This window comes from Theropithecus gelada, chromosome 16, assembly GCF_003255815.1.
Source record: "Theropithecus gelada isolate Dixy chromosome 16, Tgel_1.0, whole genome shotgun sequence".
Lineage (NCBI taxonomy): Eukaryota > Metazoa > Chordata > Mammalia > Primates > Cercopithecidae > Theropithecus > Theropithecus gelada.
The window spans coordinates 36106015-36123207 of NC_037684.1; the positions used below are offsets into that span (position 1 = coordinate 36106015).

Sequence of the window (17193 nt, forward strand, 5' to 3'; positions counted from 1 at the left end):
TGCTCTTCTACTCGGAATGCTCTTCCCTCAATTCTTCACATTTCTCATCATTCAGGCTTCAACCCAAATAAACCCTCCTCTGAGAGGCCTTCCCTGACCTCCCTGTCTAAATCAATTCCATCCTCTATAACTCCTTATTATGTTGCCCTATTTTATTTTTGATAGCATCTTAACAGTACATCAAATTATCCTTTTTGTTTATATGTTTATTATCTGTCTCTCTCACTACATTGTACACTCCTTAAGAGCCAGAACTCTGTCACCTTGCCTACTTTTGTATCCCCAAAGCCTATTCAAGTGCCTGGCACATAGAAGTTGATACATAAATAGCTGTTGATTAATTGACTGAATAAAAGTACATAGGGTCAGAGTTGTTTATCCTCTCCCTATGCTTAACTGTAACCAATCACTTCTTAATTTAGACCACTCTGGTGGTCTTTAAAGCAAAGAAAAACCAAAAATTCGATAGATTTGTTACAATTAAAGCTTTCTTTGTTTCTAAGGTAACACTGTTATCTCTGAGGATAAGTCCATAAAATTCTACGGAAAAATTTAAAGATTAGTAAATTCTGGCTGGGCATGGTAGCTCATACCTGTAATCCTAGCACTTTGGGAAGCCAAAGCAGGTGGATCACTTGAGGTCATGAGTTCAAGACCAGCCTGCCATCATGGTGAAACCCCATCTCTACTAAAAATACAAAAAATTAGTTGGGCATTGTGGCATGCACCTATAATCCCAGCTACTTGGGAGGCTAAGGCAGGAGAATCACTTGAACCCGGGAGGCAGAGGTTGCAGTGAGCCAGGATCATACCACTGCACTCTAGCCTAGGCAACAGAGTGAGACTCCACCTCAAAAAAATAAAAAAGAAAAAGATTACTGAATTATTTTGATCTTCATAACTTCAGAACTTCGTACAGCATAAATGTTGAGGGTCTCAGTAACATCAGTTCATCTGACTCTGAGGTATACTTCCCTTGCCTTACAGGTGAGACAGCAGTTGACCTGAATGACTTAATGGATGCTGTCAGTTACATCAAGGGTGAGTTGCAAGCTATAATGGAAAGATGTTATAAGTAACATCTTAATATTTGCAATTAATGTTGGAGAAGAATATTTTCCATTCACACGTGTTCAGATTTTTTCATATAACATATGCTCCATTTTTGTGGATGCTGCTGAAGTTGAGTAAACAATAACTAATCTGTATTTATATATCAGTGCCCATACTAGTCTCCAAAATTTTCCCCAAAAGAGTTCTTCAAAGTAGTAATAGATATCAAGAGCCACAGAACTATTCATACCCTTTTCCCCACTAACCCCACTCTTAGATATTTATCCTTTAGAAATAGTGTCTTATTGCCGGGCACGGTGGCTCAAGCTTGTAATCCCAGCACTTTGGGAGGCCGAGACAGGCAAATCACGAGGTCAGGAGATCGAGACCATCCTGACTAACACGGTGAAACCCCGTCTCTACTAAAAAATACAAAAAACTAGCTGGGCGAGGTGGCAGGCACCTGTAGTCCCAGCTACTCGGGAGGCTGAGGCAGGAGAATGGCATGAACCCGGGAGGCAGAGCTTGCAGTGAGCTGAGATCCAGCCACTGCACTCCAGCCTGGGTGACAGAGCGAGACTCCATCTCAAAAAAAAAAAAAAGAAATAGTGTTTCATTGAATAAAATGAAAAAATTCCTGCCTAAGGACTTTCATTCATATAATATTGAGAAAATTGAAACTGATTAGAAATAACTAACCATATGAGAATTACTACATAAACCATGGTATGTCAGTTTAATGGGATAACATGTTAAAATGCTAACTGTAAAGATTATATGGCAACTTGGAAACATGTTTATGAAGGAATAATTTTAGGTTGAAAAAGCAAAATATGGAATTGTACATAATTAGATTTCCACATTGTAAAAGTACAGTCTTATTGCCAAGACCAAAATGGAATATCAAAAACTAAAAATGGTTCCTGTGTTAGAGTGATAGAATTCTCTCTTTCCCCTGTTACATTAATCTGTAATGTTGTTACATAAAACTAAGTCTCTATATGTATTTTAATTTGTTGTGGATTTTGCAACAACCCACCAGTCAATTCCTAACCCCTGGTTACTTTCTTCTTTGTAGCCACTTTCTGATTTTTTCAATCAGAATTAAAGATTTTTGTTTCTGACTCTTGTATTCTGAATGATAATGTATATAAGCACAGATAGTGTTCTTTGTCCTTTGCAAATAATTCTGTAATATTTCTACAATTCATTTCTCACCCTTTCTAAGGTGAGGTGATTGATGTCCAGAACTTAGACAACTTTCTAGTAAGCGAAGGGATTGAGCTCACGGAAGAAGAAATGAAGGAATTGATGCCTCATTTGAAATTTAATGGTGAGGTGTTTGTTTTATAATTACGTTGCCTTTTTAGAAGTGTATTTTTGGGCTGGGCATGATAACTCACACCTGTCATCCCAGCACTTTGAGAAGCCGAGGCACGTGGATCACCTCAGGTCAGGAGTTCGAGACCAGCCTGACCAATACAGTGAAACCTCATCTCTACTAAAAATACAAAAAATTAACTGGGTGTGGTGGCAGGCATCTGTAATCCCAGCTACTCAGGAGGTTGAGGCAAGAGAATTGCTTGAACCCAGGATGGGGAGGTTGCAGTCAGCTGAGATTGTGCCATTGCACTCCAGCCTGAGCAACAAGAGCAAAACTCCATCTCAAAAAAAAAACAAAAAGAAGTGTATTTTTGTTGTCCTGTACATAACATCCTCAGAAATTATCCTTATCTTTGTAACACCTAGAACATAGCTTCCCAAACTTAAATGTGCATATGAATCACTTGGTCATCTTGTTAAAATGCAGATTTGGGGGCCAGACATGGTGGCTCACACCTATACTTCCAGTGCTTTGGAAGGCTGAGGCAGGAGGATCTCTTGAGGCCAAAAGCTCAATATCAGTCTGGGCAACAGACTGAAACCCTGTCTCTACAAAAAAAAATTTAAAAATTAGCCAGGTGTGATGGCACATGCCTATAGTCCTAGCTAATTGGGAGGCTGAGGCAGAACAATCACTTGAGCCCAGGAGTTCGAGATTGCAATGAGCTATGATTGCATCACTGCATTCCAGCCTGGGCAACAGGGCAAGACCCTGTCTCCTTAAAAAAAGAAAAAAAGAAGAAAAAAGCAGATCTCCGTTCAAGAATAGGGTAGAGCCTGAGATTCTGCATTTCTAACAAACTCTCAGATGATGCCAACGATGCTGGTGCACAAGCCACCTTTTGCCTATCAAAGACCTATCCTGGACTCAAGTGATCGTCACGCCATGAAGAAAAGACATGATATGTTAAGATTGTGCCGACTTGCTGGGCGTGGTGGCTTACGCCTGTAATCCCAGCACTTTGGGAGGCTGAGGCGGGTAGATCACCTGAGGCCAGGAGTTTGAGACCAGCCTGACCAACATGGTGAAACCCCGTCTCTACTAAAAATTTAAAAATTAGCCGGGCATGGTGGCACATGCCTGTAATCCCAGCTACTCAGGAGGCTGAGGCAGGAGACTCTCTTGAACCCGGGAGGCGGAGGTTGCAGTGAGCCAAGATCGCACCTGTGCACTCCAGCCTAGTGACAGAGTGAGACTCCGTCTCCAAAAAAAAAAAGATTGTGCCTGACTTTCATTTCTTAAATCACAAATACAACCAATATGCTAAGTTGTGCCTGAGGGTATGATTCCATCCTGAAAAATAAGGAAAAATATTACAGCAAGTAAAACTAGAAAACAAAAATGAGTATTAGGAAGAGATACACAGGGGAAGGAAGGGGAATTTGGGGTTGGTTGATTTGTTTATTGAAATTTTATTATTGTTTATTGAGTCTATTTACATGGCTTACTCACTGGCCCTTGCGCTATATAAATACTTTTTTATTTCTACCACTTCTTTTTTGTTCTGATACCCCAAAAAAAGATGTTCTAAGTGCATCAGAGGATAGCATTTCTTACTATAATGCTTCAGTGATGTTGTCAGAGAGTTTCTATTCAGCTCTGGCCTTGAATTTAAAAGAGTATATTGATTTGTTCAACCAGCAAATACTTATTGGTCACTGAATATGTCAGGCCCTATACTAGGTACTAGGAATACAAGGATGAAGAAAGGAGACATACTTCATTTTCTCTATGAAGCCCATCTGAAAGTAGGAGATGAGACACTGAATCATTAGGTTTCTCAAATCATGGTTTTATAGCAATAAATTTGAACCTATCCATTGCAAACATATCTCCATGTTCTGTTCTCTCTAGGTTTTCATTTCTTCCTTTTAGCCTATGTTTTCTTCCTCTCTTCTCTTCAGTTGAAGAAATTTTGTTTTTTGTTTTTGGGACAGGGTCTGGCTCTATCACCCAGGCTGAAGTGCAGTGGCATGATATCAGCTCCTGGGCTCAACCTTGCAACCTCTGTCTCCTGGGTTCAAGCTGTCCTCCTACCTCAGCCCCCCAAGAAGCTGAGACTACAGGCACACAACACCACGCCCAGCTAATTTTTGTATTTTTTGTAGAGACGGGGTGCCACCATGTTGCCCAGGCTGGTCTCCAACTCCTGGGCTCAAGTGATACACCTGCCTCAGCCTCCCAAAGTGCTGGAATTACAGGCATGAGCTACCGCGCCCGGCCAGTTGAAGAGATTCTTTACAACCCTTCTAAATCCACTACTCTTGACCTCATCTAGTCTCTCTTCAAAAATTACTCCTTAAATAATTCCTTGCCAACATATTCAGTTTCATTTATCTCTCTGTATCCTGCCTCTAAAAAGGCAGATTGCCTTCAGATCAATCTTTACATAACAGTGATCAAAAGCCTTCATGACTCCTTGCTATGTTCCCAAAAAAAGTCCAAACAAAACCCACTGCAACATAGCCCCCATGTACTTCTCAGCTTTCTCCTCTACTACTTCCAACATGTCATGCTCCAAACCAACTGAACTACCCACAGTTCCCTCAAAATACCTTATTCCTTCTTACTTTTGTCCCTTTGATTAATACAATTTTCTAAAGCACAGAAAAGATGAACTGCTTTTTAAAAAGTAGAGATAGGGCCAGGCACAGTGGCTCAACTGTATCCCAGAACTTTGGGAGGTTGAAGTGGGTGGATTGCTTGAGACCAGGAGTTTGAGACCAGCCTGGCCAACGTGGCAAGACCCCATCTCACTAAAAATAAAAAAATTAGCTGGGCATGATGGCACATGCCTGTGATCCCAGCTACTTGGGAGTCTGAGGCATGAGAATCACTTTAACCCAGGAGGCAGAGGTTGCACTGAGCCAAGATCGTGCCACTGCACTCCAGCCTGGGTGACAGAGTGAGACCCTGCCTCAAAAAAAAAAAAAAAAGTAGAAATAGATGTCTCTTTCAAAGACTCATCCTTGCCAGGCACGGTGGCTCACACCTGTTATCCCAACACTTTGGGAGGCCAAGGTGTGACGATCACTTGAGTCCAGGAGTTCAAGACCAGCCTGGGCAACATAGGGAGACCCCCATCTCTACCAAAAAAAAAAAAAAAAAAAAATGTTTAATGAGCTGGGTGTGGTGGCACACACCTGCAGTCCCAGCTGCTCGGGAGGCTGAGGTGGGAGGATCGCTTGAGCCAGGGAGGTCAAGGTTGCAATGAGCCATAATCACGCCACTGCACTCCAGCCTGAAGGACAGAGCCAGACAGAGCCAAAACGTAAGTTCATCTTTTTTTTCCATCATATTCACCTGACAGAAAAATGAATCCAAATTCCAAAGCAAACCAATGTCTCTAGTTCTTCTAACTCATGGAAGAATTTCAGCCTACTATGTTGTTTTTAATAATTTCACAACTTTTATGAATTTTTATGTGACTGCCTCTGTATCTAAACCAAAATGTTTTACAGGAAATGGAAAGATTAATGTTAAGTCAATAATGGAGGGCCTGAAGAAGTTTAAACGTAAGTGAAAATTTATGATACGATATAAAATTGTAATCTGATGCTATATGTGTATTTTTATCTGTGTTTTCTTGGTTATAAAAGTAATATGTGTTCATTATAGAAAATTTCTATATTTAGCAAACGACAAGATGAAAAAAGGAAATTTTAATAATTCTTAATTCTGTCCTCCAATGATAATCCATACTTTTATCACCACAAATTTTTTCCTTATGCGTACATAATTTCTGTGCATTTTTATCCATGTCCAATATATTTACATTCCATTTGCTTACTCATATTAAAATCTTACTTGTTTATAAATATAGCTAAGCTGGGCACGGTGGCTCATGCTTGTAATCCCAGCACTTTGGGAGGCCAAGGCAGGCGGGTCACCTGAGGTCAGGAGTTCAAGACCAGCCTGACTAACATGGTGAAACCTCATTTCTACTAAAAATACAAAAATTAACCGGGTGTCATGTTGTGCGCCTGTAGTCCCAACTACTTGGGAGGCTGAGGCAGGAGAATCGCTTGAACCTGGAAGGCGGAGGTTGCAGTGAGCCGAGATTATGCCATTACACTCCAGCCTGGGTGACAGAGAGAGACTCTATCTCAAAAAATAAATAAATAAATATAGCTAATAATCTAAAGTTCCTTTCTGGATGCCTCTGAAATTTAATACATAATCTCAGTACTTTTTGCTTGTAGGCCCCTTATATTTAATTATTTCTAAAATAATTTTCTTATTGTGAAAATGTCGTGTTCCATGCTTACACAGAAAAGAATGAATGGGAGATTTGAACATTATGCTGTGAAATTGATCAACAGAGGCAAGGTAAAACTTGTCTCTGCCCTCTTCCCACACACGTACAACCTCAATTTTGAATTCATTTTTAAGTAATTTTGGTTTGTTCTCTGCATCTACATTCCTAACAAGTGTGACAAAAAAGAAATTTGCTGTGTCTCTGCAAGCCTGACTGTGTTTCAAAAAAGGAGGATGTTGCAGGGCATGGTGGCTCACTTCTGTAATCCCAGCACTTTGGGAGGCCAAGACAGGCAGATTGCTTGAGGCCAGGAGTTGGAGAGCAGCCTGGACAACATGGCAAAACCCCATCTCTACACAAAATTACAAAAATTAGCCATGTGTGGTGGCATACACCTGTAGTTCCAGCTACTTGGGAGGGTGAGGTGGGAGAAATGCTTGAGCCCAGGAGGTCAAAGCTGCAGTGACCTGTGATTGCCCCACTGCACTCCAGCCTGGATGATAGAGTGAGACCTTGTCTGTAAACAGAAAAAAAAAAAAAAAGGAGGATGTAAGAATAAGGTATGTTATGCAAGTATCCACAAAATGAATTTTAATAAAAAAATAAATTTAAATTCTAGGTACCCATGCCTAACATTTCCAAATTAGTCCTGTTGTATTTTATTTGTAAAAGAAAAATATATATACCTTTTAATAAGTCCAGTCTATCCCATCTATTGCTGCTTTTATTGCTGGTACTGGAAAATTTTCAGGAATGTTCATCTGGTAGTTTTTATCCCCAGCATTTAAAATCATGTTACCAGTTGGAGATACTGGAAACCATCTCCCATGGCCATGTATAAGTTCTGTGTTCACCAATAAGTATTTTTTGAGCACCCAGACACTGTTCAAGAAAGTTTAGCAGTGAACAAAAGATAAAGCAAGGTTCCCGCTCTCACAAAAGCTTAGTTTTTGAGTACATAGTATATGCTCAATAAATACTTGTTGGTTACCTAATAGAGGTTCTAGTCTCCCGCTTTCAGATAATTGAAGATGCACTAACCAAAATGGCTGTATCAACGTCATTCTTAAGATAATCCTTCCTATCTGGGCAACTCAGAACAAACAGTTCTGTAAAACTAACAACCCCAGGTAACACAGGCAAGTCACCCATATCAGAATTAGCTGTTAACCATTTGTAAAGCCAGAAAGGCACAACACTACAGATCTCTTTGCTTACTTTTCTATCATTCTTCTTTCTCCTCTTCCACTTTTTCTTTTTTTCTCTTTTATTATCTTCTCCATATCTCTAAAAATATATTTTTTTCTTTTGCTCCAGCTTCCCCTTGTTTTTCTAGTGTTATTCTTTCTTTTTCTTCCAGTCTCTTTATCAAACATATACATTTCACATGGCTACCCAGCTCGCCCACATGCTTTCTTGACTTCATAAGCCCCAATCCACTTGCTGCCACTGAAATATATTTTATTCTGTGAAGTCTGCAGTGCCTTAGAGAAAATTTAGATGTTTAAAGTATGTTTCATATTTTTAGAAATTTCAAATACTGGTTTCTATTTCAAAGATTCACTCAATAATACTCCATTTTCACTTATAAAGTTTTCTTTGGCTGGGCACGGTGGCTCACGCCTGTAATCTCAGCACTTTGGGAGGCCGAGGCAGGTGGATCACTTGAGGTCAGGGGTTAGAGACCAATCTGGCCAACATAGTGAAACCCTGGATCTACAAAAATACAAAAATTAGCCAGACTTGGTGGCACACTCCCAGCTACTTGGGAGGCTGAGACAGGAGAATCGCTTGAACCTGGGAGGCAGAGGCTCCAGTGAGCCAAGATTGCACCACTGCACTTAAGCGTGGGTGACAGAGTGAGACTCTGTCTAAAAAAAAAAAAAAAAAAAATTCTTCATATAAGTATTAAGGGAAAAATTTTATTTCTTTTTCTTTTCTTTTTTTTTTTTTTTTTGAGACGGAGTCTCGCTCTGTCGCCCAGGCTGGGGTGCAGTGGCCGGATCTCAGCTCACTGCAAGCTCCGCCTCCCGGGTTTACGCCATTCTCCTGCCTCAGCCTCCCGAGTAGCTGGGACTACAGGCGCCCGCCACCTCGCCCGGCTAGTTTTTTGTATTTTTTAGTAGAGACGGGGTTTCACCGGGTTAGCCAGGATGGTCTCGATCTCCTGACCTCGTGATCCGCCCGTCTCGGCCTCCCAAAGTGCTGGGATTACAGGCTTGAGCCACCGCGCCCGGCCAAATTTTATTTCTTAATGCCATATTGACACATTTGCCTTCAAATGTACTACTGTGATTTAAGTCTTCACACTCAAATCTCAGATGACAGACACAGGCATAATGGCAATGGCACTTTTCACACTTAAATAACTTTTTCTCCCATTTCCATTTCACCATTTCTACTTTCTAAAGAATAAAGGTGAATTTCAGCTACGTAAGCATGATAACATGGAAATAACATTTATATATGAATAACTTCAGGACCTGCTAAAATTTTTATTATTTGGTGGTGAACATTCAGAGCTTCACTCTGGCCTTCAGAGGCACTTGGGTTGTAAGGTTCCACGTGAGAGTTTCTAAAACTGTACTTACTAGGGACACAAAGAAAGTCTAATATACATTTAGAAAAAAAAGTCGCCATATAAAAATAAAGTCTGCTTCTTGTCATCTTCTAAGTCACATTCTCAACCAGAATATTGCCGCATGCAGTGTCTAAAAATGGCATAGGGTGCCTCTAGCAAACTAATATTTAGAAAGGGCGAAGAGCCAAGCAATAGGGAGAGAGAGAATGACAGATCAGAGGCAGGGAAAGAAAAGATGCTTTATAGATGTAGGTTTTTCTGAATTCTACAGATTATGTGTTTTATATTAGAATTAATCCTTTCCCCATAGGAAAGATATTTCTTCTTTATATGTATTGCTTTCTGCATTATATATTACCTTATATGGCCTCTATAACCTAAAGGGATCACCAAACATTTTCCATGTTTCCATGTTTTCATCATCTGCCATGGACCTTTTTTTGATATTAAAATAATACATTGTTGGTTTATCTGGCCAGGCCAAACCAAACCAAATACAGGAAACTGAGTTATCATAGCCACACTTTTCTCCTGAGTATTAATCTCCTCACACTTAGAAAACAAAACTACCCCACATTTTTAGAGGAAAGAAAAGAAAAAGAGTTAAATCTGTACTATTAAGGTTTTGGTTGGTTGGTTGTTCTGCCCATAGAAAGGGGTGGGGTGAAGGAAGATTTTTCAGTTAGTTAATTATACCCACATATTTCATAGGATAATTCACTAGAAAGAAATATCTATCTCATTAAAAGTATCTAATTAGTTAATACCTTCCTAAACAAAGCATTCATGAAAATGAAGTGGGCAACAGATCATCATCTTGCTCCTGAATCAACAGATTTTCAAAGTCATTTCACTTCTTTACATCCTAAAAGATGATAAATGAACAGTCTTGATTTCAATGTTGACACTATAGTGCTTTTCAGTTTTTGCTTTTGGAGTGCAATACATTAAGGCACCAAAAGAAACAATATGAATGAGGATGGATATCCCATATAACCTTGACATTTTCTTAATTTTTTCACTCATCTGGGGAAAAAAAAATAAGATAAATTATGCCCTCCTAGTCTACTTTCCATAACTTCAGAAATTTATGTAATTTTGATTCTTAATCTTGTCTTTAAGCAAAAGGAATGGCGACTCTGCATAAGCTGAAAACTGCAAATGATATTAAAGGTGAGTGTGAAAGCTGATGTGAAGCCATTGTAAAGATGGGGCTTAACACTTTGACTTACATTTTTTAATACCATAGTTACTTTCCCTAATTGTCTTGTCAGTTTCTATCCTCCATCTACTTGTCCATAAGGTGAATGAACACCATTATCTCTCCAACTGTCTTTCTAAGTTCCTTATGCCTTTATGGTCCACACCACACTGAATCATATGTGATTATCATGTATTTTATATTCTTTTCTAATGCTCCATTTGTGATTTTTTTAATCTCTAAGAACACTGTAGCCTATTTGGTATCACAGCGCCATTTACAAAGCAGGTGGTCCTGACTCTGCCATTAAAGAAATTAATTCAGTTCATTGGGCTTTAGTGTCCTTAGCAGTAAAATAAAATGAGTGAGGACCTGGAGCACTGGATCACACCTGTAATCCTAGAGCCTTGGGAGGCCAAGGCAGGAAGATCACTTGAAGCCAGGAGTATGAGTCCAGCCTGGGCAACTCAGCGAGACCCCTCTCTATAAAAAATTTTAAAATTAATCAGATATGGTGGTACTTGCCTACTGTAGTCCTAGCTACTCAGGAGGCTGAGTGGAAGGATCACTTGAGCCCAAGAATTGGAGGCTGCATTGAGCCATCACTGCACCACCTGACTTCAGCCTCGGCTAACAGAGAAAGAACTTGTCTCTATAAAAGAAAAATGAAGTGGGCATGGACACAGGAAGGGGAACATCACATACCAGGGCCTGTCAGGGGATTGGGGGGCTAGGGGAGAGATAGCATTAGGAAAAATACCTCATGTAGATTATGGGTTGATGGGTACAGCAAACCACGATGGCATGTGTATACCTATGTAACAAACCTGCACATTCTGCACATGTATCCCAGAGCTTAAAGTATAATTTTAAAAGTGTGGTGGGTTGGGGGCAGAATTAGGTTGATGATCTACTAGTTATCTTTCAGCTTTAAAATTCTAGGACTAATTTCTGTGACTGAAAGGACATTATCAATAAAGTAAAAAGACAACCCACAGAATAGGGAAAAATACTTGTAAATTTTGTAATTGATAAGGATCTAGTCTCCAAAATATATAAAGAATGCTGTAACACAACAATAAAGCTTGGCGTGGTAGCTCACACCTGTAATCCCAGCACTTCGGGAGGCCAAGGAGATCACTGGGGGCCAGGATTTCAAGACCAGCCTGGGCAACATGGTGAAACCCCATTTCTACCAAAAATACAAAAAAATTAGCTGGGCATGGTGACCTGCACCTTGTAGTCCCAGCTACTGGGGAGGCTGAAGTGGAAGACTCACTTGAGCCTGGGAGGTCGAGGCTGCAGTAAACCATGATCCTGCTACAGCACTCAACCCTGGGCAACATAGTGAGACCTCACCAAAAAAAAAAACAACAAAAAAAAAAACCATAAAAAATAAGTAGTGTTTAATATAGTAAGCTCTTGGTGAATAATTGTTGAATTAATTTATAAATTAAGCCTTCCCTTTCTTTCCTTGTTTGTTCCTGTCCAGAATGGGAGGCAGTGTACCAAGTATTAAAAGACTAGGTTAAAGTCAAATTATGCTCATAATGAACAAGTTCCCCTAAGCAGGAATAGGAAACCTCTAGAATTGCTGCAAGTGAAATGTGAAGCACTTTGGGGGCCCAACTACGTAACTAGCTAAGCCTTGGGTGCCAGAGATATCTGTCCTTAGCCATAATAGACTAAAGACACCCCTAACTCTTGCACTAGAGGGTTTACAATGCCATGAGACATGTCAGATCATGAATACCTTGGTTTCTGCTTAAAACAATCTTTTCTGTATTTACTCTTTTGAAATCACTTTTCCCAATAATACTAAAGACTATAAGCCTATGAGAGGTTTTTTGCCCCTCTTCCTAGGCTTAAACAATTAATGAAATGTTTCTTAATCACCATTCAGTAAAGGCAGCTGAGTAAAATGTTTTAACTGAACAACTTTCAACTGACTGAAGACTTCTTTTTTTTTTTTTTTTTTTTTTTTTTTGAGACAAGAGTCTCTCTCTGTCACCCAGGCTAGAGTGCAGGGGCGTGATCTCAGTTCACCACAACCTCTGCCTGCTGAGTTCAAGCGATTCTTCTGCCTCAGCCTCCAGAGTAACTGGGATTACAGGTGTGTGCCACCACACCCAGCTAATTTTTGTATTTTTAATAGAGATGGGGGTTTCATCATTTGGCCAGGCTGGTCTCGAACTCCTGACCTCAGGTGATCCGCCCTCCTCAGCCCCCCAAAGTGCTGGGATCACAGGCATGAGCCACCAGGCCCAGCCTGATGAAGACATTAACATGAAAATATATTAACATAGAACTTGAAACAAAAATTCTCCCCCTTCCCTGAAATCCCAACAGTGTCAAAATGTTCAGATTTTATAAATCACACCCCCTCATATACACCAAGGGTGCTGAATGAACCACATTGAAAACACACTTGCTGTAAGGTTGGAAGGAGCTCCTGGGTCATTCTCTCCCTCAGCTTGAGCCTGAGCAGTGAATGAGGTCACAGTTGTGTGATGGAACAAACCCTTTATTGGATTCCTGATCTGATTGAAGCCCAGAAGTGGTAGGTAGCACGGCTTAAAAGTAGGTAAATATCACGATTTTGTAGGATTCTATGCTAAGTCCTTTTTTAAAAATCTATAATCTATGAGAATTGAAGGTATTTTTTTAAAGTAATGATTATTTTGAGGCATGGGGATGATTTCACAGCACCTTTCAAGTGCCTGAATTGTTGAGCCATTCCGGAGTTCCCAGCTCTGTGGTAGGTTTTCAGATTTTGAGGACTTGTAATTGATTTGTTTAGAAACAACTGCTTTCTGGGCTCTGAGGTGAAGACCTGGGAAAATGGATCAAATTCTAACCAAACATTCAGAGACCTTTTTTCCTCATGGTTGAATAGTATTCAATTATCCATTATTCCTAAGTCAGCAACCTAGTTTTCTTATCAGTGAGCTATCAAATACACTCTACATTTTGAAAAGATAGTTGGAAAGAAAAGAACAACAAAGGGGGAAGTCCTACCAACCCAGCTTCTGGTCCATAAGCCCTGTTTCTCAAACTATGCCAAGTGGAAAGGGGACGGTAATTCACGAGTTCCTTCCGCGGTCTAGGGTAGCAGAACTGCATTGTATTCCACCCCCATTCCTACTGTTAACCAAGACCAGTTGGGTTTTTCCTCCCTGACTCCGCCGAAGTTGCACGCATGGAGGCCTCGCCGCCGCCGCTGCCGTAGACTCCGGCCCAGGTGCGCTAGGTCGCCTCCCACCTGCTAGCTGCCCTCGGGGGCAACCCCTCCCTCAGCGCCAAAGACATCAAGAGGATCCTGGGCAGCGTAGGCATCGAGGCGGACGACGACCAGCTCAACAAGGTTATCAGTGAGCTGAATGAAAAAAGCATTGAAGACGTCATTACCCAGGATATTGGCAAGGTTGCCAGTGTACCTGCCGGTGGGGCTGTGGCTGTCTCTGCTGCCCCAGGCACTGCAGCTCCTGCTGCTGGTTCCACCCCCGCTGCAGCAGAGGAAAAGAGGAGGAGGAGGAGGAGGTGTCCAAAGAGTCAGCCAATGACATGGGATTTGGTCTCTTTTATTAAATTCCTGCTCCCCTGCAAATAAAGCCTTTTTACACATCTAAAAACAAAAACAAACCAAAAACAGTTGGTTCCCAAGAAGTGACAGGGCAGGGATGAGTCTCCCAAAAAGACACCCTGGGAAAAACTACTTACTACTAGGCAGGTATCTAAGATGTAAACAAGTAGGCAAATACATTTTAATCTTTGTCAATTATGACTTGAAATGCTCTACTGATTTCATAATTAAATAGCATCTTTAAATAACTTTTTCCAAATATTTCCAGAATGCTCATTATCTGTGTCACATGGCACCATTTGTATTATTTAAAGTGTACAACTAGATGATTTGGTATATGTATACATTGTTAATTAATCACCACAATCAGTCTAAGTAACATATTCATCACTTCACATAGCTAGTGTGTGTGTGTGTGTGTGTGTGTGTAGTGAGAACACTTAGGATCTAATCTCTTAGCAAGTTTCAGGTATACAGTACGGTATTATTACCTATAGTCACCAAGCTGTTCATTAGATCTTCAGAATTTATTCATCTTCAAACTTGGTATCACTGACCAACATCTCCCCGTATCTCCTTCCTCAACCACTATTTTACTCTCTGCTTCTATGACTTTGACTATTTTAGATTGCACACATTAGTTAGATCATATAGCAGTCTTTCTGTATCTGGTTTATTTCACTTGGCATTTATTTTTACATAGGATCAGAATGACACTAATTGAAGGGGGAGCAGCAACAAGCAACTTTGCTTGGAAATCTGGGAACAATGAAGGGGTGTTTCCATGTGGCCTTCCAACTTTATGTATACCTCTAACTTGAGTTTGCATCTATTACCATTCCTTGAGGCCCTAGACTTTTCAAACTCCAGGCTTTGAGCTGAAAAAGTTGTAAAAGAATATAAAGAATTAATCTGTAAACTGATTTCTTAATTGTATATTCTGAATTCCAGACAGAGTCACTGGCCACATGGCAGTTTCAGAAATTAAACCAAAATTTAAGCTGAATCCTCTAACAAAGGTACCCATCTCCCACAGTAAAAGGTAAGTAATGAATGTATTAAGGGTGATAAATGTATTATGATAAAGAATTGTTAGTGCTACAGCTCTTTCAGAATTTTGTCTAGCAGGTTTTCCGATCTTTACCAGGAAGCCCCTTAAAAAAAGGAAATTATTAAGATTATTGGCTGGGCGCAGTGGCCCACAAATCCCAGCACTTTGGGAGGCCGAGGTGGGCAGATCACGAAGTCAAGAGATCGAGACCATCCTGGTCAACATGGTGAAACCCTGTCTGTACTAAAAATACAAAAATTAGGCGTGGTGTCATGTGCCTGTGGTCCCAGCTACTCAAGAGGCTGAGGCAGGAGAATTGCTTGAACTTGGGGTACAGAGGTTGCAGTGAGCTAAGATCATGCCACTGCACTCCAGCCTGGTGACAGAGCGAGACTCCATCTCAGAAAAAAAAAAATTATTAATATATTAAATACTCATAAAGATTATGATGAAACAATTAAAATACTCTTCAAATATTTATTATATGGTAAGTTTAGTTATAAAACAAAACATTGGAATTGAAGAGAAAGATTTTTTATGAAAAGAAAAAGATATACATCTTTTTTGATGGGAAGAGCAGAATTCTCCCTCCTGTCCTCCCAAAGAAGAAGCTGTTTTTATGTTAGTATACAAAACACTCTAGGGGGCTCAAGGAGTTATAAGTTATACCTTGAGATATTTTGAGTGCCAGTTTAAAGAAGAAAAAATTTAGAAGATCATAAAGAAGACCTAAACCCATAACCAAGTCAAAGTGTAGAAAAAGGGTCTATATTTCAAATATAGCTGGTAAACAAAAGCTGGTAAATCAGCCATGGTCTATATTTCAAATATAGCTGGTAAACAAAAGCTGGTAAATCAGCCATGACTGACCCTGGGCTAAAATTGGGAAGGGAGATTTGCCTGTGACATTAACAATAGCTTTTTCTCAGTCACCTAACAACAAATTTAAATAAGCAGCCACTAATGACCAAAACTGAGAGCCTGATCTATATTTTATCAGATCATAAGAAGAATATTTCTTTCCTCTTTCACAATTATCCATTTACTTTCTATTTTTAGTGTATCTTTTCTAGTGTCCTTGACTCTGCAAACTATCTTTTGAGGTAGTGAGTTCCTTGTCACTGAAAGTAGTTAAGCAAAAACTAGACAACACTACATGTAAAGGGAATTCCTACATTAGATGAGAGGTTGGATTAGGTTCATTCCAAATGTAAGGTTCTTCAGTCATTTGAAACTTTGTAAAATAAAGTCTTTCTCCAATGTTTGATCCAAGGTAAGGTTTGAAATTGTGCCATGGGTGTCTTTTTAAAGACAGGTAATAAGAACTTTACATTGCCTGGCCAGGCATGGTGGCTCACATCTGTAATCCCAGCACTTTGAGAGGCTGAGGTGGGTGGATCACTTGAGCCCAGGAATTTGAGACCAGCCTCTACCAAAAAAAGATACGAAAATTAGCTGGGTGTGGTGGTGCACACCTGTAGTCCCAGCTACTCCAGGGGCTGAAGTGGGAGGATTGCTTGAGCCCAGGAGGCAGAGGATAGGGTGAGCTAAGATTGCACCACTGCATTTCAGCCTGGGCAATAGAGCAAGACCCTGTCTCAAAAGGAAAAAAAAAAGATCTTTACACTGCCTTGAATTCTGCTTTCCTCCTGCTTCTTGAGAACATAGTATCTCCCTATCTACTGCATCTTTTACATCATGCAAAAGAAATTTGTTTATATTTAGAAATACAGATGGTCCCCAACTTAACAATGGTTCAACTTACCATTTTTTGACTTTATAGTGGTACAAAAGCAATACTCATCCAGTAGAAACTCAACTTCAAATACTCATACAACCATTCTGTTTTTCACTTTTAGTACAGCAGTCAATAAATTACATGAGGCATTCAACACTTCATTACAAAATAGGCTTTGTGCTGGATGATTTTGCCCACATGTAGGCTAATGTAAGTGTTCTGAGCACATTTAAGGTAGGCTCGGCTAAGCTATGTAGGTTAGGTGAATTAAATGCATTTTCAATTTACAATATTTTCAACTTATGATGGGTTTATAAGGATGTAACCCCATCATGAATCAAGGA

General features: G+C 40.0%; 1 protein-coding gene, 1 non-coding gene and 1 pseudogene across 2 annotated transcripts in view; all 3 read left to right on the plus strand.

Annotated features, from left to right (window-relative positions):
• Positions 1-2281: 2281 nt before the first annotated feature.
• Positions 2282-17193, plus strand: part of EFCAB3 (EF-hand calcium binding domain 3) — a 50165-nt gene continuing 35253 nt past the window's right edge. Inside the window, exons 1-4 of the mRNA XM_025362775.1 lie at positions 2282-2386; positions 5899-5952; positions 10399-10449; positions 15012-15102. Coding sequence (XP_025218560.1) covers positions 2353-2386; positions 5899-5952; positions 10399-10449; positions 15012-15102 — 230 coding nt within the window. The 5' untranslated portion in view covers positions 2282-2352. The remainder of the gene's footprint in view (positions 2387-5898; positions 5953-10398; positions 10450-15011; positions 15103-17193) is intronic.
• On the plus strand, positions 13535-14065 carry LOC112609205 (annotated as a pseudogene).
• LOC112610448 lies at positions 15154-15216 on the plus strand. Its single transcript, XR_003116349.1, has one exon. It is a non-coding gene; the product is annotated as a U7 small nuclear RNA (small nuclear RNA).